Source organism: Erpetoichthys calabaricus, chromosome 6 (assembly GCF_900747795.2).
Source record: "Erpetoichthys calabaricus chromosome 6, fErpCal1.3, whole genome shotgun sequence".
NCBI lineage: Eukaryota > Metazoa > Chordata > Cladistia > Polypteriformes > Polypteridae > Erpetoichthys > Erpetoichthys calabaricus.
The window spans coordinates 177,213,024-177,240,027 of record NC_041399.2 but is presented as its reverse complement, the minus strand read 5'-3'; the positions used below and the strand labels follow the sequence as shown (position 1 = coordinate 177,240,027).

General features: G+C 35.2%; 1 protein-coding gene across 3 annotated transcripts in view; it reads right to left on the bottom strand.

The window, feature by feature from the left end:
- esyt2b (extended synaptotagmin-like protein 2b) overlaps nt 1-27,004 on the bottom strand; it is a 256,271-nt gene that overhangs the window by 139,521 nt on the left and 89,746 nt on the right. For all 3 annotated transcript variants that reach the window (XM_051929061.1, XM_028804139.2, XM_028804140.2), the window contains exons 2-5: nt 26,843-26,884; nt 24,923-25,057; nt 8,969-9,045; nt 2,772-2,844 (exon numbers count right to left, since the gene is read on the bottom strand). In XM_051929061.1, coding sequence (XP_051785021.1) covers nt 2,772-2,844; nt 8,969-9,045; nt 24,923-25,057; nt 26,843-26,884 — 327 coding nt within the window. The remainder of the gene's footprint in view (nt 1-2,771; nt 2,845-8,968; nt 9,046-24,922; nt 25,058-26,842; nt 26,885-27,004) is intronic.

The window sequence follows — 27,004 nt, the reverse complement described above, 5'->3', positions numbered from 1 at the left end:
ACAACATGGTGATGATTCATCTATGGCTTCCGTTGAGTCAGGTCACTATATAATGTACAGTAGCTGAGAGTATTTTTCTTGACATATGACTGAAGTGGTCTAATTAGTACTCGGAACAGGTTCCCCTAGGGGATAATTAACCAGCATGAACCTCATTTGGATCTTTTTTTTTCTGTCTACAACTGTCTCATCCCAAAGCACAGCTTTCAGCATCCATATGGCTGAAACTGGCTAGTCTGGCTGAAGAGGAGATTATTTTCTGAAGAATTATTTTTTCGTCATTGTTCTTCATTATTGTTGCAATGTTAAACTAGTTGCTAAACCAGTATAAAGGTGTGTCTTGTTTCTTTCTACTACTATAAATAAGCTGCTGATAGTGTAATAATAAATACTGTATACAGTATATACATATACATACTGTACATATATACATATACAATACATATATACAAATATACATACATATAATCTTCTCTCCTTCAAGAACATTTTTTTTGCTTTACTAACTAAAATTAGCATGCCGTAAAAAATGGGCAGCAAAAACAGTATTGAACTCAGTTGATTAGACAAATACAACAAAATCTGGTAAGGACACGGGAACATGAAGAGCATTTGAAAGGCATTGGGTGTGCAGACATTCCCTCCAGCTCCATAGTTTGATTCCACTGACTTAAAATGTAAGGCAGACGCTGCCCTCAGCTTTTACAGTTAGAAGGACAAATGTGTTGTATCAAAATTAGTATTTCTAATGTAATGAAAAAATGGAAACCTTGTATTTTACAGGTGAATTACAACTGATCACTTCATCACTTCTACAGGGGAAACGTTCTCAACTAAGCTCCAAGCTAGTAAGGGTGACAAAAGTAGAGACGTTAATTTTTTTTATTATTGGACAGAAAATTGTGCCAAACAAAATCTCAAGGCCAATTATAAAATAAAAAAGTCACTATGTATTATATGTTTTTTGAAAGGTAACAAATACATTTCATACTCCTTGAATTTATAAAGTGTTTTAGACAGTATTATCAAAAGAGCACCCTACCATATTGTAAAAAGGTTATCTATTAATGGATAGCCCTTTAAAAGAACAATCAAAAATATTTTGGATCGTATTACCTATTCCATGTTGTCTATAGTGATGGCTGAGAAAAAATGTAATCTCAAGTTTTCAGGAGGAAGACAGGTAACAAAATTTCTAATATAATATGCGTCTATAATGATCAATGCTGAACAGCAGCAAAAAATATCAAAATCATCTACAGAAAAATCTCATGTTACTTGTGCTGCATAATCCACATGTTAAGTCGTCCAGTCACATATTCATAGTTAATCTGAAACTATATTTGTGTTCAGCTATCATAATCAAGCTTAAGGAAGCAAAACGTTTGAAACAAATTGGTGTGCAGTGTTACCTGACAGCCATTTTGAAGACACCTCCTATATCACAGCTACTCTACTGAGGCACTTGCCAGCCCTACACTCTCCCCTTTTCCACTTTTGTTTTTGTTAGATTTATGGTCAGGTGACATTTTTGCTTTTGAATTATTAGGCTTTTTCACTTTTAATTCTGATTTCTTGATTATTACTGAATTTATATCTTGCTTGTTCTTCTTTGTTTGTTAATCCTGATTCTTTTGCTCTTTTGTTTGGTGTTTAAAATTATTTTGTATATTTTGTTTAATTTTTAAAGTTTGCTTTTGAAATAGTTAGTTGTTTGTATTGTGATTTTTGTGAACTTTGGATTCTTCAATTATTAATTAATTTAAGGAAATAATCGAATTTTAGTGTGGCTATGTTTCTTTGACAGCTTGGCATCCCTGCCATGGGCTCAAATAATAACAGAATAATTTTGCGAGAGACATGAGCTTAGACTTAGAATCTATCTATTGACTGATGTATCGACCTTTGTAAAAGTCCACAACTATCCTTCTGTAAGGCCTCTCAAGAAAGACCTAAATTGATCACTTGTATTTTAAACTATCTAACAGGACATGCTGTTTGTCCTATTTCACCATGACAAATATGCCCTCAAGAGGAATGCTTAACTGACCCCTGTTCACCTCACATGCTCACTTAGTAGCTATTAAAATATTTACAGAATGTGAAAGACACAACTGAGCAAAATGTGAACACTACAGTTAGGAAATGAATCATGTCCTGTGAGTAAAACACAAAAATCTTATCTGAACTCCACAGAAAAGTAAAATAAACTCAGCAGGGACTTTCTGTATGACCACCATAAATGTAGAAATAAAAAAAATAACAGTCAATTCAATCAGAAGTCTACTGAAATGGCCAGGATTAATCCAATGGTGGGTAGTACAGTGACGCAGTAGTTAGTGCTACTGCCTCCCAGCTCACGCACTCTGTAAACATTGAAGTTTACAGATTCTCTCCACTGACTATATGGCTTTTTCTTTGTGTACTCCACTTTCCTCTCTCCCACATCTGACAGACATTTTGTTAGTTTTGGTTAATTTTTGACATAAAACTGGCCCTGCAACGGACTGCCATCTCATCTAGGGACTGTTCCTGCATTTTTGTCCGATGTTCCAGTAATAGGCTTCTTCTTCCTGGAATCTCAATTTTATTATGTTTGTGTGTATAATGAAGGATGAATAATAAACTGTTTGGAGCAAAGAGACAGCACATTGGTACTCCATGAAATGCTGGAAGTCACAGCACATATGAAATGGACATAGTGCATTACTCTGCCAACTTATACTAGTAATTGTTTTAGATATAAAGTAAAATAAAATAAAAGTGCTTACCTGTAAACTTTTAACGCCAGCTCTGCAAAAGTATCTCTTTACTTCAATGTCTATTTCACAATTGGCTACATAGCTGTTAATAAGGTAAAAATGAAAATAGCACATCAGTATTTAAAATACCATGCCACTGAAGGAAGTGTGGCCTAGCCACTAAAGCACTGGACTGTATATCACAACAATACAGATTGAAAATCCACTACAAGCTCAATACAAAACTAAGTTAAACACACAACATACACAGCATTAGCTAATTAAATAAAAGCAATCTACGAGCAAACCCTAAAAAACAAAACATGCTGGGATCAAAATAAATCAAGGGAAAGGAAAACTGTACATGTTACTGACTAACATTGAAGAGTTAGTAAAAATGATTTCAAGGCTTCCAAAATGAAAAGTTCAATTTATCCCTTTTTAGAAAATCTTACAACTGAATGTCATACATTCATAGGTCTTGATATGACTATCATTTGTAGCTACACAATTGGCAGCAAAGTAAGATACATCTTCAGGAAGGCAGAATCTTAACACGTGGTTGGCGGAGGACTCGATTGGTCTGCCTACAATCTTTTCTGGTGTATTCTCTGGTAATTTTCAATGTACCAAAGGTTCATCGATGAGCACAAGAATCACATCAGCATTTTGTAGATAGTATCAATATGTCTGAACAAATCATGACGCTCTCCAAGAACAATAAGGCATTGGCCCCAATTGGGACACTTTTATATTGTTTTAAAACAAATATTGGTGTTAGTATACTAACGATTGAAATCCCTGAATTCTTTTTCATATAATTAGCCTACTAAAGAACAAAGCTAAGGAAAAAATCTGGTAACACTAGATCCAACCGAAAGAGGTTCTGATTGTCAGAAGATCTATTCCTCTTTTCTTATAAGCTGAACATTGAATGCATCCTGATTCAGCATCCTTGTACTCATTTTGTCTATTAAAATAAAGAAAGTTATTCTGCATATATGAAAGCTGAACTAATTAAGGGAAAGCAGCAGATCAAAGATCCTTTTGATTATAATTAATTATATATATATTAGCTATTAGAAAGAGGACTCCTGTTGGTGGATAACTTCAAATGCCATGGGGTTTCTAGTTGTGCTTGACAGTAAATTAAATTAAATATCACCACTGCTAATGATAACAAGTGTGCAGTCCATGAACAGTTTTTATTTGAACCGCACACTGAAATTCTCTGTAGTTAAAAGTTGCTAAAAGAGTGATTTATGTTTTTCTCTATAGGGTCACTTTGTAAGATGAAAGCTAATTCAAGACATGGACTTGAGATGAAGTGAACTGCTGAAGAAAATAACTTCGAGCCTACTGGCACGAGAAAAGTCATGACATCAGCAGGGAAAGTGTTTTTATAGAAACAGGTGATAGACTAAATCAGAAAAAATGTTGTTCTGCCTCAACCAAAATGGAGAGTTAGTGATGAGCGAAGCATACAGGTTTTGATTTGGTTATGGTTTTGTGAAACTGACACTAAAATTAGTTTTGCAATGTTGGAATTGTGAAATTTGGGATTTTAAAGGATTTTCTAGGAGTATAAAACAAACAATATTACTTCCTAAAGACTTGTTCACACTTCCATGTTTAATAGTGTTCTTTTCTGCAGTGATGTAACACGTAAATTCCCTTTATGCTTCTCGTTCACATCACTGTGGCAGAGTGCAGTATACTTTTTAGATTTGATATACTACGTATTTTCTACACCAAAACACACCATCATGCACATTGCTGTGTTTTCTTCGACAGCAAAATTTTACTGCATGGAAAGCCACCCTGCTGTTACCCAACAACTGAATTATCCTAGTTGAGGATATGCACATTTCGGTGACTTTCCTTTCCATTAGAGAACAGTCATTAAATGATAAATAACAAGCAGATTTAATGAATGAAACTACTTCCTCACAGGAGCTTAAACTAATTTTGTTGAATGTGAAACACAATTTTTTTGTTTGTTTTGCTGTGAATTGAATTTTGCTAAAAATGTTTCACTCATCACTAGAGAGATGCAATCCCAGATATTCAAACAAAACAGAGACACAAAACATTAAGTGTATTTTTGAATTTTCAAGAGGATTTAATTCTGAAACCCATATTTTAATTTGTAAAAAAAATACAAGAAATATAACACACTGTACTGATCTGCTCTATTTTTAGACCAATCATTACTGCTGTTGTCCACCATGAACTTTAAGCAGTCTCCATTTCCACTAACCCCCTTAACAGATGCAGTGCTGGGGTAGGATCTCATGTACAGTGGTTACAATTCTTGTCTGAAAGTCACCGACGAATGGTTTCTAGGGAAGGAATATAATTCCATTTAAATTATACAAGCTACTTCCAACAAACACGTGTAAATTGTTGTAATCTTTAACAATATTAGTAAAATAGTGTTTAAAATAATACAAAAGACTATGTGATAACATAAATTTTAATTAGATTATTACGGCTCATAACACTTATATAAGTAACTGGTAATGTATAGTAAATTAAAGTGAAGTCAGATAGCAAAAGATGGAGCTGACAAATTTAACAAGAATATTTCTTAATAAAATTATTTTCTGTATGAGATCAGGTGAGCAGCAGCAGAAGCACAAGTCTGTTGTTTTCCTTGCTGTAAATGATCACAGGGAGCAGAGTGCTAAGCACACACTCAGTAACCAAGTTATGTCACAGATCAGACAGGAATACTATAACGTAAAAGAGGCCTGCAGCCATTCAAAAGTGACCCAAACCACCTGCTGCTACATGAGCAGTGAACAAAGCTTAATTATACAGATCTTTATGACCCTACCCTGCAAACACTACTATAAAAACTATATGTGAAAGTTCAAATATAAAATTCAATTTAAAATTAGCTAGAAAAAAATGAGAAAGAGTTAGAAATCAGCACTGTTGCATGTTTTTGGGAGGTAGGTGCCTGAAGAAGCCTGAGGCTTGATATCTTTGGGGAAAAGTTTATTCCATAGCATTTTCTGCACTCCACAGAACTTACCAACAATAATGAGGTATACTGCACTTTACATTTGCCATATTCTTTGGACCAGCACAAATATTAAACTTCTGAACATAACTTTGTTTTCTTTTTAAAATTTTGAATACAAGTAAATTATATTTAGCAACTTTAAAAAATTTGCAATATATCCACTGGTATATTTCCCGATAACATTTAGGCTAAAACTAAATCCACCCATCCACTTTCCAGCCCACCTATCCCATGACATTTCAGTTTGGGGTCATCTGGTGTTGGTGCCTATTCTGTTGGTACTGGGCACAAGGTGGGAACCAACTCTGGACAGGAGACCATTTAAACGGTAAACCCTGCATTAGTATCTTTTAAAAAAAAAAAAAAGTTTATTAATAATAAAAATCATAATTCCAAATGCAATTCATATTCCTTTGAAATGTACATACATACCTAACTATATCTTGTCAGGTTTTTATATTCTAAATTCTGGGGTATGTTGCTTTGAACTCCTCACAGTTAATAATGGATGTGCTTTTTTGCCATACATGTTTGAATGGTGTGTTCAGTCCTGACAAGAAGAAGCACAATTGTTTGTGTGACATTATATTTGTGGATTATTGAGAAGTCATGGCCATTATCCCACATTGTTGAGTAATTAACCACAAATCTAGATAATCATGAAGAGTTTACAAATCTTTTTTAGATATTGCATATTGGATGCAAATATGCTCAAGAAATGTAATTTTTGTTCAACTAAACATTAGAATGACCAGGATACATAATCTGAATTATGGTGACTGTGGTATGTGCCAGATGTGCTGTTTAAGCCATTTTAGAAGCAGATGCTATTCTTGGATTTTCAAACACTTGAGTTTCCAGAGTTTACCAAGAATGGTGTGATAAACATAAAACTTCCAGTGAAGTTCTGTGGGTGAAAACTCTGTTTTAATGAGTTCAGAAGAGAATGGCCAGACTTGTTCAAGCTAAAAGAAAACCAACAAGTTCTAAAATAACATCTCAATAAATTAGTTGTGAGCAGTATGACTGAAGTAGGCTGTGAAGCAGATGAGCCACAGCAATAGAAGATCATGTCTGTCCTACTCCTTTCAATTAAAAGCAAACAGATGTGGCAGCAGTGAATGAGATCGCAAAAACTGGACAATTACAGACTGGAAAAAATGCTGATTGGTGTAACTAATCTCATTTCTTTTAAGAAATGCACATAAACAGGATATCATAATTTGACGTAAACCTATGAATCCATGAATCACTCCTGTGTGAACGGCAAAGGGCTGTAGTAGTAGTAGTAGTAGTAGTAGTAGTAGTAGTAGTAGTAGTGTAATGGCATGGGAGTTGTTTTCCTGGCATACACTATGTCATTAAATACTACAGGAGTGTCAGTTGAAAGCACTGCTGCCTACCACAAGCATCTATTTAAAGCCACATTCAAACTTTTTTTTTCTTTTTTTAATGAATACTTTTAGCACAGGTCAGCACGGTGGCGCAGTGGTAGCACTGCTGCCTCACAGTAAAGAGACCTGGGTTCGCTTCCCGGGTCCTCCCTGCTTGGAGTTTGCATGTTCTCCCTGTGTCTGCGTGGTATTCCTCCGGGTGCTCTGGTTTCCTCCCACAGTCCAAAGACATGCAGGTTAGGTGCATTGGCGATTCTAAATTGTCCCTGGTGTGTGCGTGTGTGTACCCTGTGGTGGGCTGGTGCCCTGCCCGGGGTTTGTTCCTGCCTTGTGCTGGCTGGGATTGGCTCCAGAAGACCCCCGTGACCTTGTGTTAGGATATAGCGGGTTGGACAATGACTGACTTTTAGCACAATAGTTATCAAGCAGAATGAACATGTGGCTGAAAAATCTGCAGAAACTGTGTGATGTTTTCTAATCCATGTGGACTTAGGAACACATGTTTCCACCACTTTGTTGAATCCATTCTGGGCTCAAATGGTGTTACTCCCCAAATATCAAGTTCAACTAATTTGGTGATACCTGTACATTCTGGCAACACACATATTAAAAGACAACACTAATACATTAAATGTCCAGTTTGTCAGGAAGGAGCTGTTGATTAACTTGTTAATTTTGCAATGTTTCAATGTGTTATTAGGTTTATATCTACTTTTCGTTATCACTTTTCAAAACAGTGATATGGACTTAATTAGCATTTGATTTCCAATATATTTCTAAGCTTTTTTTTTTTTTTTTAGTACTTTGATTTTTATTGTTCTGTGTGTTTTGCCAATGGGCGGTACTGTTTTGTGGTCACAAACATGGCACTTTACACCATGCAAGAATGAATAGTGAAGTGCCCAAGCATTGACTCAATAAAAGAAGGACTTTGTGAAAGAGCAGCACTCAAACAAATGAAACAGAAAAAGGATTTAACATTTTCGCACAGGTTTCACTTCATGGCTTTGGTTCTGCTTTCATACTAGTACTGTGAAGACACGTGAACAACAAATCTGAAGTACAGACCCGACTCTGCTAATGTTCTCATCTATTCAAATCATTTTCAAATCTCTGACATAACATTCTTCCTTGGGACATTCAGCTCACCCTGCCAAACATGTTATAGGTGTTTTAGGATGTTGTACATTAATGAAATTCCAGATATAATTAGAAGGCAAGTAGCTAACCTATCCTAAAAGATTTGTTCTTAGCCAACATTTGAACAATTCTTGTCCTTGTGGGTTACTAAATGAAATGTCCATTGATTAAAATCGCCTCAGCAACAGATCTTAGTCAACACAAGCACTTTGCTGCCTGTTTAAAGAAAATGTAGTTATTTTCCATTTTAAATGACCCATGTTACTTTAGTGTGAGAAAAACCAAAATGACAGTAGACAGAAACTCACTTGATTATGTGACTTTAGTAATTGCTTTGACTGATTTCTGTGTTTTTTGGGTAAGGGGGAAGTTGCTATTTTCTAATAATAGTATTGCTTTCTAAGTACAGTTTCAAGAAGTTTATTGACTGAAAACAAATAGTATAAATTATCATATAGCTGTCTTGATGTGAATAGAGCAAGTAAAAAAATTTAAAGAAACAAATAATGGCCGAAGCTCACATTTATAAAATCCCTAGGTATGCCAAAGGAAGTCTGGACTACTGAGTAAAATTTTTTCCTAATATTGGGCCAAGAACAACGTACAAGCAGTTAGACAATAAGAGTTTTCTTTGGCAAAAGAAAGTTTTACCAATTATTTACCTGATTTGGAGGTCCAGGATGATCTGCCTTTTGTCTACATTTTCAGTGTATACTTTCACGCCATCTATTCTGAGTGGCTAAAATCATAAGAAAAATACAAAAATAATTAAGAAAAAAATTAAACACAAAAATAAAGTAAACAAAACAATCAAATGCATTATGTTGACCATATAGCAAATAGTGTTAGGGTAACCTCAACACTCCTCCCTTTATGCTCCATCAGTGCTCAAACCCAAACCAGAACCCTTCAATTGCCCAACGTTATGTTGGTCAGATGATCAGAACTGAAAGACACACCTTATGTGATTGACCACAAGTCAGGCTAAAAAAGGACATTATTTCACTTTCTTTTACTAAATCCAGAAAACAAAAATCTTAAAATACTCAGAAGGATGGACAACTGAACAGGTGAAGATATGCAACTGAAATTAATTCAGCTGTCTCACATTTATGCACTGCTCTCATAATGACATATTTTGTGTAGTTTCAGCATGTGTGTTTCATACCATCAAGGGAAAAAGCAGAAAATTCTGTGAGGATCATCACTCCTGTAAAAGTCATCTGGGTTTGTTTCTCTCTCTTACTGGATAATGTTTTCAGATGTATGCATGCGTGCAATATACACTGGCTGTTTTAATCCAATAATAACAATGATCAGAATGAGAACAATCAAATATTGAAAAGACAACAGCATTTGTCAGGTTTGTAACTGTGATGTTTACTCCATTAGGCAGTTATAGCTCTCAAAGTGTAAGTGTTTTGTACTTTTTATTTATTGGTTTCGTCAATCTCGTCACCTCCCCCCCTCCCCCCCAGCTCCATCTGTTCTGCATTTACATTTTGTATATTGTTGGTAGTTACAATAGATTCAAGTCCCTTTCCACCCTTCAGCTATGGTCTTACTGTGGTTTACTGTACATTCCACCTGACTGCCTCAGCTCCTTGCTGAGGCATAGCTTTGCCCCGTTTTTGTTGTTTGTCATGTTGGGGTCCTTGAGTGACCCTATTCCCCTAAAAAATTCCTCAAATACCACTGTTAGCTTCAGTCAGTTTATATTTGTAACCCCATGCAATTAGAGTACCGGAACAGGCAGGAGAAACGTTACACATTTATTAATGTAGTATAGATGATGTTTTAATTTTCAAATATTATAACTAGTGCTATAAACAAAAAACAAACAGAATGTGACTTTGTGAACTATAAAAACTGGCAGTGCTAGTTTTGGGCAGTGCATAAACTTGTAGTTACACTCGATTCTCTTCTTTGTCAGCTCATTGTCTGCATAGGGTCAGACAGACATTGGGTCACCAAGACAGATTTGTTCTTATCCTCCATAGATGGAGAAATGTCAGAGAGAGAATGCCTTTGAAAGCCTCTTTTTATTGTACTCTGATGCCCCTGACTCACCCATGTAACAGCTCAAACACACCACCCTCCCTCAAGTCCAATTCTGAACTTGTCAGCATTTTTTCCCATAGAATCAGTGCTGGAATACCTGTGGTTTCCATATCCGTGGAGTTTTTCAGGAATGTAACCCCAGTGGATAATGAAAATTAATTGTGGATAGACAATTGTTTTAGCATTTACATTGTGGGAAATGAATATTAAAAACAATGTTATCAGCATATATGCTAAATATTATTGCCTAATACACCCTGTCCTCTCTTTAAGTTTCTTGGTATTTTTTGTTTTTGATGTTTTGGTCTTCTTGGACTTTGGCTATTGCCTTTTGGCTTAGAATTTTGGTAGGTGTATTTGGTTTAGTCATTTTGGATTCCCTTGTGCTTTTTTTGTATTTAGCATTTTAATTTATTATTTACTTTTGTTGCTACTGTATTTTTTTATTTAACTTTTGTTTTGCAGTTTTTGTGTAATATTTTCAAATATTGAATTTATTTGGAAATTGTGGAGTTCCTCTAGTCTTGTAACATATTTTTTGAACTCTAAAACATGTTCTGGTTACTTTTGAACACTGAACATTTTTGAGTTAATAAAGTAAATTAAATCATTTAAATATATCACTCAAGTTGATGTCATTTTAGGCCAGGGTGGCTTATTATTCTCTTTTCCCTTTGGGTGAGATTTTAAGGCCTTTTGGCTTTCTTGTAAGTATTCAGACCTTTTTGAATTTCTTAGGTCAAAATCATAACAATCTCTATTTCATGAGATCTATAAAGACAACAAGAACGTTCAATATGCTCATTTCTCTATACACTGTTACACTCTGGGCTCTGAGTTGCGCAAATTAAATTAACAAATAGCTCTTTACAAAAGCATGCTTTATTCTTAAAGCAGCAGAAAGATCTAGAGTCTTTGAGCAAAAAATAAAAAATAATCTAATAATTAATAAAACTTGACTTCTCAGACTTAATAAACTTCAAAGGCATTTTCTTGGACTCCATGTTCAAGACAAAAGCCCCATAGCCAAGGAAAGTCGATTGCATTAGTGAGACAAGCACATTTAAAGATTTTTATTACAGTAAGATCAGAGAGCTTCCAAGGCAATTAGCTAGCAGAAGGTTCTGTATCTCTCTGATCAGTGTTGAAACTAAATCCTGCCTACAAAGCAAAAGCACAGCGTTTTCCACCCTATACAGCATGTATTTATATAAAATCGAAAGGTGAATCTTATAGTAAATCAAATTCCTGTCGGAAGTCTGTATATTCAACATCCAATAGGCCTGAGAGGTTCTTATCATGTATTAATAAAGGTTTATCAAGAAAAAAAAACTGACAATATTTTAAAAATGGAATAAAACCAGAGTAAGTTACTTAGATAACATTTAGAATGTGTAAAAATGTAAAACTATAGCTTAACAGTTCTGGGTAACTTGCTTAGTTTTCTTTATAAACAGTTATATTACTACCTACATTTTTGTGGGGTGTGAAAGACATGTCAAGCAGCACAGGCTTAAACAAGCAAAACATCCTCCAGAAATCACATAAATCCAAACCACAACAGGGGTGTTCACAAACTATGTTATATTGCAACTGCCAAAAAAAATAACCAATGAGAGATCAGTTCACCTGTCCACAGAGTCAACCAAATTCATACCTACCTAAAATGCCACAGACAATTGAAAGAAAAAAGTGGGGTTGGGTGCACATTGACTGTTGTTTGGATATGACATTAAACTGTGAGGTTTTTTAAAAAATATTTTTTGAACAATGAATCCTTTTTTATATAACACTTTAATAAACAGAGAACACACTCATTATGCACTTTCACTTCATAAAGCAAAGAAGAGTAAAATTCAAAGACACGAGATAAAATACAAGAAAACACATTTTGAAGAGTCTACGCAAAGCAACATAGTCAGTGATTACAAAAGAGTGCATTGGCAGCATAAACGGATAATACAGCTGAATCAGGATCACTAGAGGATTAAAAATAAAATCTAATTACAGGTACAGCCAATAAAAACTGTAATCTGAATGTGACTGATGATGGAGCTTCATTAACTGACCCAGGGAATATTCCAGATGGTAGGGTAGCACAGCTATTCTAAAATCTGAGTAAACATTTGTTTTGTATTTAAATTCTGGACATTATTTTTATGAGTGTGTGTTGTACAATACGTAGCAAAGTACACAACAGTATAAAAGAGTTTAAGGTAATATTTCAGTCACACTTAAAACCAGTGCAGTGAAAAAGTATTTGCCCCTTCATGATTTCTTCTATTTTTGCTTATTCATAACACATGGCTGTTTATGACTGCCAAACAAATTTAGCATAATACAAAGACAACTCAAGTATACACAGTAGAGTTTTTAAATGATTATTTGATTTATTGAAGGAACAAACTTCACCAACACCCATATCACCCATGTGAAAAAAATAACTGCTCCCATAGTCACTAAATCAACTAATAAACCAAATTTAAATGATAACAGGCTCAATTAGACTAGACACACCCAAGCTTGATTGTTGAATCTCACCAACACTTAAATAAGACCTTCCCAGTAATGTGAAGTTGGCTCAAAGGTCTTAACAAGCAGCACAGCATGCCTTGATCAAAAGAAAACCCGACAAAAGAAAGTTACTGAAATATATCAGGGTTACAAAGGAACCTCAAAAATGTTGGGACTCTAGTGAACCAACATAAGAGCCATCATCTCAAAATGCAGATAACTTGTAATAGTGGAAAATGTGTCCAAGAGTGGCTGGAATAGCTCAATTAGTCCAAGAGCTTTGAAACCTCATCCGGAAAGTCATAGAAGAACCCAGATGAACATCTAAGGAACTGCAGGCTTTACTCATTCAAGATTCCACCATTAAAAAGACGCTAATGGTATCTGTGGGAGAGTTGCAAGCTAACCAGTGGCTCCCGTTACATCTGACATAAAGCTAACATAAGCTTTCCATAATAAGAACCTCATGCTGAATGTCAAACAAGGTGGTGGCAGTGTGATGGTATGAGGATGCTTTGCTGCTTCAAAGTCTGGGTGACTTGCTGTAATTGAAGGAACCATGAATTCATCTCTCAACCAGAAAATGATCTATGATTGATTTAAATTTGGTTCATTGATCTATGATTGATTAAATTTGGTTCATTGACTGACTGAAAGACTAAGGGTAAAATTCCCTTTTCACATGGTCGATGTACTGTAGGTGTTAGTGAACTTTTTCCCTTCAATAAATCAATTTATCATTTAGAAACTGTACATTGGTGTTACTCATTTGTATTATACTAAGATTGTTTGGGAATCAGAATCAATCAGGTCTACTGAAAAGCAAAAACAGAGGAAATAAGGAACGGGTCAAATACTTTTTCATGGCACTGTATCACTCAATGGTAGTCAGATCTTCATCTGACTGTTTCTGTGGTTATCACCATGATAAATTAGGTTAATGCTAAGCAAAACACATGAGCACTGCAGCCCTGACCCTTGCTGCACCTTGACACAAGTACTCATACACCAGTGAACCAAGTGCGTCTAACAAAAGATAATTAGTCAAATTCAGATTTGCCTTACAAACTTGGCTCCACTATAAACAGATTTCATGCTGGTGTTCTACTTGATTACATCCTATCTAAAAACAAAAAATATTGTACTTGATACTTGAAAACCTGCCCTACAAATCTCAAACACAGGGAGAAAATATTAAAAATGTATAATGGAAAACTCTTACCATTTAAAATAACTGAACTTAGTTTAACTTCATAGAACATCACAAGATGCCTATGTAAAACAACATTAGACAGACAGAGTTATTGACTGCTCTGATTTTGTGGAAAGGGAAAATACAGTGAAGTTCAGCTGATTATAAGGATAAGCGAAAAAATATATTAAGAACACAGCTATTCGCACAAAAGAGGACATACATTCAAACAATCTGAACAGAAATAAAAGTTAAATATAAAGGTAAAAGCAGAATACTTTACCTTCTTGTGATCCAGCCACACAAAAATCTGAAAACGTAGTGCAGGCCTCAAAGTAACTCAGACAGTGCTACACTCTGTTTGGCTTACCAAGGCAGGCATAAAGCAGCCTAGCCCTATACTTAAATGGCGGGCTCTGGCCTGCATAAACCGAAAAATGCAGCTGAGGCTTTTTGAGGCTAAAGATATATATATATATATATATATATATATATATATATATACTAATAAAAGGCAAAGCCCTCACTGACTCACTCACTCACTCACTCACTCTCACTCACTGACTGACTGACTGACTCACTCACTCATCACTAATTCTCCAACTTCCCATGTAGGTGGAAGGCTGAAATTTGGCAGGCTCATTCCTTACAGCTTACTTACAAAAGTTAGGCAGTTTTCATTTCGAAATTCAAAGCGTAATGGTCATAACTGGAACATATTTTTTGTCCATACACTGTAATGGAGGAGGCGGAGTCACGTATCGCGTCATCACGCCTCCTACGTAATCACGTGAACTAAAAACAAGGAAGAGATTTACAGCACGAGTCGCACGCGGGAACGAAGGTAAATGACGTTAATTTTTGACTGTCTTTTAATACTGTGTAAGCATACATATTAACACATGTGCAATTAAATGTGTGCATTTATGGGGTGATTTCTCAGGCTTAAAAGCTCGCCTTTTACTAAAAAGGTAAATGCAAAACTATTTTCAATCATTCTATGATCTGCTTCTCACAACTGAAGGCACCGTGGCTGATGGTAAATGACATTAATTTTTGAGTGTCTTTTAATACTGTGTAAGCATACATATTAACACGTGCAATTAAACGTGTGCATTTACGGGGTGATTTCTCAGGCTTAAAAGCTCGCCTTTTATCAAACGCGGGAACAAAGGTAAATCACGTTCTTCACTGTCTTTTAATACTGTGTAACCATACATATTAACACATGTGCAATTAAACGTGTGCATTTACGGGGTGATTTCTCAGGCTTAAAAGCTCGCCTTTTACTACAAAGGTAAATGCAAAACTATTTTCAATCATTCTATGATCTGCTTCTCACAACTGAAGGCACCGTGGCTGATGTTACGTCACTTGCTGTCCGACCATAAGCTTTACCTGGTAGGTAGCCGGACACTCACTTCACTCCCTTTCGGGAATCGAACCTCTGAGGTTTTCTTTTGTTCTTAATTAAAATTTAAAACCAATACTTCACCGCTGCTAAGCCCCTCTAGCGCTGACGTCTGAGGTTCGATTACCGTAAGCAAGTGCAGTGAGTGTGTAATTACATTCACGGCATTCGTAGTCTGATTCACAATCTGATTGTATGGGTGGCTACTTCCAGGTAACGCTTACACTTGGCCACCAAGTCAGCTCGAAGTGATCACTCGAGTAAAGGCAGCTTCACAAAAAAACTGATCCTTAACAAACTGTTATTAGTATATTTTCCCTCAATTTAAAAACGTTTTATTTTCTTCTTAATAAAAATTTAAAAGCGGTACTTCGCCGGTGCGAAGCGCGTGGATTTGACCGACTGACACATACAGACATATTCATGAGTGCAGGTACTTTGGAAAGAAAGCACCGTGTAAACCTAAAGTTTAAATTAACTTCATAGACCTACAAAAGGTTGCCATTCATTTGAGGCAAGATTGCTTTTCTTCTGTACAACTATACGTTGCATTCTCAAAAGAGTGTGCTTGCACGGCTTCGGATATAGATATATATATATATATATATGTATGTCTATATATAAATATGTAAGCTTATAAGTACTGCCTTACTTCTCTTTAAGAAAGGAAGATGTAATCATACTTGATTTAAACGATTCCATGTCTTCCTGGGTTTGCGTAGCTTATTGTCTAAAAAGGAGAAACCCTCATTTATAAAACTTTGCTGCAGATGACTTAGCTTATTGTCAATATCTTTACACGTTTTTTTAAGACTTATTGACTGAAACGTGCTTTCACGAAAAAAGTTAGGGCTTTGCTACAGGATACACCCTCCACAAGTTAAGCAACTAAAAATAAAATATATATTTCTGTTTTATTTAAACCTTTTAAGTTCGTATGCATAGCCCCATTTGGCTGTTTAATTTTTGTTTTTTCTTTCTTCAGTAATATTTAATCTCCTTAAAGAAAAAGAACATATCCATTTTACTTTTTTTCTATCTCTGTAGTAATATTTTACTGTAAAAGAATAACCAGTATTTAAACTTTTTATGTTACTTTATACATTTATTTTACACAATGTTGAAAAATTAATAAAAAACCTACATATTTTGGCAGCTGCTGCTTTCATTTTCAATGAAATGAAAAAAGCTCTCCAAGAGAAAACGTCAATAAAGAAGAAACAGTTTGCACTATCTAAAAATCAGAAACCCTCATTTATAAAAGTTTGCTGCAGATGACTTAACTGAAAATAAATGAATAGTTCCTATGTGTATAATACATATTTATCTATTTTACTTATGCCTTTATTCCACCAACTTACAACATCTGAGGTACAATTTGTTACATTACTTTTGTTTTTTGCACAACATGCAGGTGAAGTGACTTCCTCAGGGTCACACAGTGGTGTCAGTACCAGGATTTGAACTGACAAGCTCCGGGTTTGCTGAAATATTACTGAAGAAAGAAAAAAAAACGAAAATGGGCAAATGGGGCTATGCATACAAATGTCCATCCGTCCATTATCCAACCTGCTATATCCTAAATACAGGAGCCACTAAGTAGATATGTATATATACAGTATATATATATATATATATATATATATATATATGTATGTATATGGGCGGCACGGTGGCACAGTGGGTAGCGCTGCTGCCTCGCAGTTGGGAGATCTGGGGACCTGGGTTCGCTTCCCGGGTCCGCCCTGCGTGGAGTTTGCATGTTCTCCCCGTGTCTGCGTGGGTTTCCTCCGGGCGCTCCGGTTTCCTCCCACAGTCCAAAGACATGCAGGTTAGGTGGATTGGCGATTCTAAATTGGCCCTAGTGTGTGCTTGGTGTGTGGGTGTGTTTGTGTGTGTCCTGCGGTGGGTTGGCACCCTGCCCAGGATTGGTTCCCCGCCTTGTGCCCTGTGTTGGCTGGGATTGGCTCCAGCAGACCCCCGTGACCCTGTGTTTGGATTCAGCGGGTTGGAAAATGGATGGATGGATGGATGTATGTATATATATATATATATACACGTATGTATATATATACGTATGTATATATATATATATATATATACGTATGTATATGTGTATATATATATGTATGTATATGTATGTATGTATATATATGTATGTATATGTATGTATGTATATATATGTATGTATATGTATGTATGTATATGTATGTATGTATATGTATGTATGTGTATATATATATATATATATATATATATATATATATGTATGTATGTATATGTATGTATATATATGTATGTATATATATGTATATATATATATGTATATATATGTATGTATATATATATATATGTATATATATGTATATGTATATATGTATATATATATGTGTATATATATATATATATATATATATATATATATATATATATATATGTATGTGTGTATATATATATATATATATATATATGTGAATGTATGTATGTATATATATGTGAATGTATGTATGTATATATGTATGTCTATATATATATATATATATATATATGTAGATATGTAAATTTGTATATGTATATATATATGTTTATGTGGATGTGTATATGTGTATATACGTATGTATATGTGGATGTCTATACGTATATATATATATATATATATGCATATATGTAGATATGTGTATATGTAGATATGTATATAAGTATATATGTTTATGTATATATATGTTTACATAACCTCTTTAACACACTACTTCTCCGCTGCGAAGCGCGGGTATTTTGCTAGTATATATATAATGCTAATGTCTCAATTCAGTTCAGTTCAGTTTTACTTTATTAGTACCATAGGTAAAACTGTGTTGTAGTACAAGAGATTGGCTGTCCAGTTATAACAACAAATGAAACCAGGCACACACACACACACAGAATTCCATTCACATACAATTAAAACGTGTGAAAATAAAAGGTTTCATGAAAAACAAAAAATAATAAAAAAAATAAATGAAAATAATAAATAAATTTTGAATCTAAGATTAATGGAGATATATGATTGCTGCTGGAACAAAGCTACTTTTGTATCTTTTTGTTCTGCTTTTGAAAACAGTAAACCTTTCCAGACGGAAGTAACTTAAACTCCGAGTACAAAAGATGGGAGACATTACTTAAGACAGAGCTTGTCATGCACTTTAACTGCCTAGAGTACAGAAATGAGGAGCTGAGTTGTGAGTCCCCAATCAGCCTACTTGACCATTTAACAATTTGATCCATTTTACTTCTATGTTTAAAACAAAGATTTCCAAACCAAGATACCAGTGAAAAAGATAAAACAGATTCAATAAAAGCATGGTAAAATAGTCTTGATAGGGTTTTCTCAATCTGGAAATAAAACAGTTTTCTTATACAGAATAAATGCTGGTGTGGCTTTTTGCATACAGCTTCACAATTTGCCTCAAAAATTAGATTAGAATCAATTATTATCCCCAAATTTTTGTACGATGTCACAAGCTCTACAATTTGACCATTAATACTTACATCTTCATGATTACTATTATTTTTCCTAAAATCAATAATTATATCCTAACACACAATCATCTGCAAACTTTAAAATAATTCTGTTCTCCCATCTTCTCTGACACATATTTGTGTACAGGATAAATAAATGGGAAGAAAGCACACATCCTTGTGAAGTGCCAGCTGAAGAGCAGACTTGGTTGGACAAAATGCCATTTCCTCCTACTTTCTGTGTCTTGTTTGGTAAAAAATAAAAACAGCATCCAGCCCATAATGTTATCCCCCAAGTGAAACTGTCCTAAGAGCCTTCTGATTAAAAGGTGTGGTTCAATTGTATTACAATCAAGTGAAAAGGCCACAAATAGAAGTCTAGTGTGTAACCCATTATGAGGGCAAAATTTAGCAATGTAACGGTGGCATCTTCTACTCCTCTATTTGGCCTGTATGCAAACTGCATAGGATCCAGTGCATATTCAGTTTTCTTTAGAATTTATCAGCTTTCAAATGATTTCATTAAGGACTGATGTAAGAGAAACTGGCCTAAAATCATTAAGAGTTTTGGGGAAACTTTTTTGGGAATAGGGACCACCATAGCATTCTTCCAGACCTTTTGTACATGTTGTTTATATAAAGACTGATTAAAAAGATAATGAAATGTAGGGCTTAGTTCTTTTGTACAAAATGAAAATGTGTCAGGGCCCTAACTCTTCCCTAATCTTAAACCCTTGCCACGTTTTTTTTGTTCTGTTTTAAAATGCTGACCATCTACCAGCTTCACACTCAGTTCTTGAATATCATTGCTAAAATCATGGGTATTAAAACTGCTGTAAAAGCAATTAAGAGCATTAGCAAGTTCTTTATTTGAATTAAAACCCTCCAATGTAATATGAGAATTATTTTTGTTCCTTAATCCTGCTATTGTTCACATACTGTCCCAAGCAGATCTAAGTTTATTTGCAGCCATCATATACTCTAGCTTAGATTTATAGCTTTACCTTTGACATTTCTACTTTTAGCTACCTTGTTTAAAAGCATGTTTCTTTTTCTGTAAACTCAATTTAACAGATTTGGTCAACCATGGTTTGTTATTTGGATATATTCTCACTTTCTTACAAGGAATGATCACGTCTCTACAAAAAAGCAACATACGAGCATGTTACATTGGCAGGTTCACCCAATCAGTGCAATCATAGCATTCCCGAAGGCATGCCACAGATTCATCTAACCAGATTTTGATGTTTCTTAATTGTACCTTTTTTCGTTTTAAAACAGATTTATATGTGCGGAATAAAAATACATAGTTATGGTCTGATGAACCCAATGGAGGCAGTGGAAGGGCCTTGTATGCATCCTTAACTGACCCATAGCAGAAACCCAGTGTCTTATCTGGTCTGGTCGGACAGAATACGTACTGGTAAAGTTTTTGTACTGTGTTAGAAATAATGTTAGAAGCAGCAACAACATGTCATGCGATTACTCATAAAATATTGCGGTTAGAACCTTGATCTTGGTCTTAATCCAAAAACTGTCACCTGATACATTCTAGAAATACGAAAAATTTGAGGAAGCATCAAAGAGACTTGCACTTGTGTGTTTCTTACAACAAAGTGATTGAGAAAGTGACATGGCAGAAAGAAAATGAACAGCAGCAAAATCTGCAGAACATAAAGCAAATCTAAGAAGGCAATTAATTGATGAAGGCCAAGAAAGAATACGCAGACAAGACAATGACTCACATAATTAAGCAAGAAGTAATTCTGAATATAGCCTGATATGTTTTGGAAATTCAAAAAACTTTAGGTCACTGCAATCTGGTCGTCACTTTACTGGTGCGCAGAAAAGTTTACTGTAATAAAAGCATGGTCCTTGTAAGCCTATCTATTGATGATCCCCCAGAAAAAAGTACTTAAATGTTATTTAGAATTCTGTATATGTAAGTATTGTATTTATTGATCAGCATTTGTGACAAATAACTTCAGGAAGAAGACAAGTGGTGACATCTCCTGAGCGTCAAGCACATCACAGAATGCGCTTAAGACTGAGCAACTGAACAGTAGGCAGACAAAAAGGCTTGTAGTTATGCAAGACAAAACCCAGAACACAAATTAAAAGAATGAGAAAGAGACAGAAATGCATGCTGACAAACAAACACTACTTATGAAAGCTACCTCACCAATGTGATCACTGTGAAGCTGTATTTTTTCATGGTCAAAACAAAAGAAGGTGTTGCCAAATGGAAAAGTTCAGCTTGCTCTGTATGAACTACCTTTATTTTAGAACTATAGACAGACAGCTACTTACATACCTACATACTTGGCTTTTTACAGAAGCTCTTTAAATAAATAAATACATAAATAGGTAGGTGCATGTGTTTTACTGATATCAAAAAATAACAGGAGAGAGGGAAAAACCATAAAAAAAAGTTTTATCCCAAGAAAAATTTCAAAAGGGAAAAAAAAACAAATTAATCCAAAGAGTAGACAACCAAAAACAGTATTTTCCCTAAGGAAATAAAAAAAATGATTAAAAAGTTCAAAATCAGGAATTGAAATAGAAAATGAGAAATACAGCTTTACCTGTTGTAGCCAGAACCCTAAATGCATAATTAGTTGGCCACGTTCTTAGGCGCTATATTAAGGAGACAGGGCAGGGAACACATAAAACTACTTCATATTTTTTTCTTGCAAAATAATTCATAAAATCCACTACATCCATTAAACAGTGTCATCTCCAGACAGAGGAGCAGTTTCAGCGACAGACTGCTGTCACTGTCCTGCTCCACTGACAGACTGAGAAGATCATTCCTCCCCCAAACTATGCGTCTCTTCAATTCCACCAGAGGGGGTAAACATTGAACATTATTCAAGTTATTGTCTGTTTTTTTACCTGCATTTTTTATTACTCTTTAATTTAATATTTTTTGCTGCTGGAGTATGTGAATTTCCCCTTGGGATTAATAAAGTATCTATCTATCTATCTATCTATCTATCTAAACACAATACAAATAATATCGAATAGATACAAGAAAGACAAAACAAAAAAACAGAATTTGGAAAATGAAAAATATTATTTGAAAAACAACACAAAGATTATAATTATGCCAGGAAAAAGACCTTGCCTGAAACATAACACACTTTTCATATCTGAGCAAATACACTCTAATGCTTTAATACATCTCACCTCCTCTCCCAGCAGTATGCAGATTATTGTCTGTTGGCAGTCTGCCATCAGATGTTAGGAATAGATTACTGTCATCCAACTTGCCAGGCTGCCATTTTACTCACCCAACAGGTGGCTTTGCTGCAACAGAGCTCTACAGCCATTATAAGTCAGGAACTGCAGCAAAGAACACAGGTGATTTCCAATCTGTCTCAGGGAAGGAGAACAGTGGGAGCAGTCCATCTGGAATGCCACAGCATATTCAATCCCATCACCTTTAGTCTGCCACTGGAAAAGTGAAGGGTGCACAGACTGTGCAGCCTTTCAACTAAGTGTTGTCATGATTTTACTACTTTGGACATTAAAGAATACTTTTGAATGTACAATTTGTATATAAATGTAATTTTAATATAATGAAAATTATTTTTTATTTTGCTTTTAACAGTATCTTACCGCCACTGCTGTCATGTGTTTGCAGCACACGAGAAAGCTTTGATATAATTTACTGACTACTATGTAAAACTGTGGCAGCAACCACTGTCCAAATTTCAGGATTCTAACAATTAAGCGATTTCACAAGAATGTAATTTTAGTCACTCAGGATTTTTGGTTTGCCCAACAGATTCAAAAGGTTTTTATCTGATTACTGAGTTCTGTCACTGTGGTTTTTGGTCTTTCAGGTTTTGTCAGTTTATTTGACTGCTCTCTTGTCCTGTCCTCAGGGTGCTTTCATTTCCTGGTCTTTCTGTGTGCACTTTCCAGTGAGTAGTTATTCACAACAAGGGTAGAGTCAGGAATAGTAATTACTGCCACCACACAGAGAGCAGATGACTGTCTCTGTCCAGACAAACACACAACACGTCCAGAATCTATCCCAATACCAGCTGCAAAGGCAGAAGACATCCCTGAGTTCAGCACTACTCCACTGCAAGAGAGATATATATCTCTATATATATAAAATCCAACATCTGTCTATCTGTCCACTTTTCACGAGAGAAGTACTTAATGGATTTAGATAGGGTTCTTTTCTATAATTTGCTTGAACATTACGGTTGATTTTGCGACTTCTATCATCACCTCAAATATCATAGTTCCCTTGCAGGAGCAATAAATTCGGACTAATTCAAGAGAGAGGCTGTGGGCCGAGGATAGGGAGAAGTGTGACGTCAGGAGTAAGGAGCAGGCTCCGTTTGAAGCAGTCTTCCTTTGGCCACATTTTGGAATGTATCTTGCCTCTGCTTAGCTAGCATTTTGTTTGTTTATTGATTATTAAAGTTTGTCCTGTTTCATTACTACTTGGGCATATACACATATACACATACACACACACACACACACACACACACACACACACACACAAGGAGAAGTTGAGATTTTTATTTACTTATTATAACACTGCTTACAAATATCCATCCATCCATTATCCAACCTGCTATACCTAACTACAGGGTCATGGGGGTCTGCTGGAGCCAATCCCAGCCAACACAGGGCACAAGGCAGGAAACAAACCCGGGCAGGGCGCCAGCCCACCACAGGGCACGCGCATCTACACACACAAACCCCCACACACCAAGCACACGCTAGGGACAATTTAGGATCACCAAAGCACCTATCCTGCATGTCTTTGGACTGTGGGAGGAAACCAGAGTACCCGGAGGAAACCCACGTAGACACAGGGAGAACATACAAACTGCACGCAGGGAGGACCCGGGAAGCAAACCCGGGTCACCTAACTGCAAAGCAGCAGCGCTACCACTGCGCCACCATGCCGCCCTCCTTACAAATATTAAAGACAATTTTGCCTAAGAGATCGTATTCCAGTGATTAGAAGCTAGGATCTTAATATTATTAACAATAATATATTATTATATTTGCACACCCAATACTGATCAAATATGCAGCTACATAACATGTACATCACTGCCAGGCACACAAGTCATATGTTGAACTTCAACCTCTGATTATTCATTCATTCATTTTTCACCACTTATCCAAACTCGGGTCACGGGGTCAACAGTTTTAGCGCTAGATGCAGACTGCTTAGTGTAATATTACTTCTTCATTTCCATTAATGGCAGTGTACAATTTGTATTATGCTTATGCATTCAATCCCACCCCACCACCACTGCTGTATTAGCATGTTGCAAACATTATAATATACGCTTGTCACTGTGCTTGTTAGACCAAGGGGTGGCAGCCCACCCAGCTCCTCGATGTTATATTAAATTTGTCACTACGAATGTTACACCAAGGTAGAAATGCTCTTAGAAGCGCTATTCATTTTTCAATGTGCTTGTTACAGCCCATTCTTTGATATTATATTTTGTTTATGATCTCACTTGTTATACCAACTAGGAAGACTTTAAACAATTAAAACTAAAATGGCTGCAAAATTAAACATTTAAAAAAGTGATCAAAATGAAATTTAGAAATCAAAAGCAAAATCTACATGCCATAAACGCACCAATTTGTATAAAAATAAGTCTATTATTATAAGTTGCAGGAGATTTGGAGTTATTTCTTTACCCACCCATGACACATATTCCCATCCTTCCTCCATCCCTCAAATGAGGCTAATTTGGAATTTCCAAATAACCTGAAATAAACAAAATCCTACACGGACATCTGGAGAACATACTAACAGGATCTGAATCAAGGTCTTTGAAATTTACACCAGCAACACTATCCAATACACAACCCATGCTTCTCCAAGTTATTTTCATCATTCATTCATAAAATGACAGGGGTGGCTTTGTTGTTAAAAATTCTTACCTGGTTACCCACGTCAATCTTCGTGAAGCTGAAGGTATTCAAGTGTTGGTGTGCTCCTTTCACAGCGGGTTCAATGGTCTCACGGAAGAGCTTGTCGATAAACTGACAGATATAAGGCCACATGTGCCTTACAGTCTACATATGGAAAAGCACACAAAAAGGAGATTCAAATTTTACTTCGGTTCCCTCAAAAAGGAAAACAAATTAAACAATCCCACAATTTTAAATTTCATTTTCTTAGTGATAATTTTTTATTTAAAGTAAAACATATTTTCTATTTAAGAGATTTCCCTGCTCTTATTTCTCCAAAACAGATTACCACATATTTTCTTCTAGTACAAAACTATGCAATTCTTTCATTATGGTTATATTCATATGAAATATCTAAAACAATTGATTTTCTAAGATACTGCATTGCCCCACGGTCTCTTACAATATCCCCTTTGTTCTGTGATGTTGTGATACTGTCATATTCAGCATGGATAAAAAAACGCCCTAATGGCCAGGTTTACTAGACAGCTGAGGTGCAATGTAATTCTGGAAAGAGTAAGGAGTGAAAGGAAAGGAAATATCTGCAGATATATGTGAAATGTACATAGTATGGTGTCTGCAACAAAAACAGCAGCAAGAGTACCAAAAATTCAATCTTTAATTTAATATTGTTTTTTGTATCAGTAAGGTGCTGCTGGAGTATATGAATTTCCCCTTGGGATTAATAAAGTATCTATCTATCTATCTAAAAAATTGCCTCTTGTGTGTTTAAAAACCCAATGTGTCCCTTAACAGAAAGTATGCTCCACTGTTTGGTCACGACAATTTGCATATTCAACTAGCTCTTTCTTTTATCCTCATACACTTTATTCTTGCACATTCCATCTGTTTTATTTGGACGTTAAACTATTTTATTATAGTATTTTGGTCGCTAAAGACTACTGGTTCACTTTTAGTGAGCTGCATACTGTAATTGTATTCTTTTGAGGTGCTTTACAATTTGATATTTACTCATTTAATCTGCATTATCTTCCTCATTTTCAGACCATATTAATTGGAGCTGCTGTACATTTTAACAATGTAACAAAACTAGCTCTTTATTTTGTAGTCACTAATAATATGTCAGGAAATGGAGACACTCACTACTGAAATGTTAAAGCTGGAATTAGGAAGGGCACAACACCATGGGGTGGCATAATAACAAATAGGCAGAAAACGCAAAAGTACAACACAAACATTGTGCCTCCCCTAAATTTACCACTGCAAGGTATCGCTGCACTCATGTTTACCACTGCAAACTGTCCCTGTTGATGGTTACTACTGTGACATCATGTGAAATTACCTCTTACTGCCATCAGCAACGAATCAAGAAAGGCAAGGCCGTACGTACAGTAGTGGTCATTAATACAATAATTAAGGACAGATTTAGTTAGTCACTTTCTGCTGTTAAAAAAGGTATAAAGATAGAGGCATCTACTAAATAAATAAATAATAATAATAACTTCATAGTTAGTTTTATTACCACCCTGATCTTCCCTATAATCTCCATTATGATAGAGCTGTTTACATATTACAAATTTACTTCATTATTTGATATTTTTTTATTGTATAGTTATATAGTACAACACAGTACTGTTTGAAAATATTAATAAAGTACCTAATGTGAATATTACGATTCTTCTGTAATGTTCATATCTTTTTACTATACACACACCTTCAATTAAATTCATACTCGGTGCATAAAGAAAAGCTCAAAGGGCATACTACAGCAAACATGTACCGAGTTAAAGAACAGAGGAAGGAATCTTCATCAACCAACACTCACTGATCAATTTCTTACAGATTTTTACAGCCAACAAAATAGGATAACAAAAGTATGCAGAAAAATGTATTATCATTAGCTCATATAAGATAATGTGTTTGATTTACCTTGTTTAACCATTCTGCTCTTTCAACATCAGGAAAATGAATCTGAAAAAAATAAACAAATAAATAATGCTTATTCCCATCCTATCATCACACATGTTTTAGTTTACTCCACTTTAAGGCATGATATGTATTTATCTAATGCACATCTCCTAATTGTTTTTT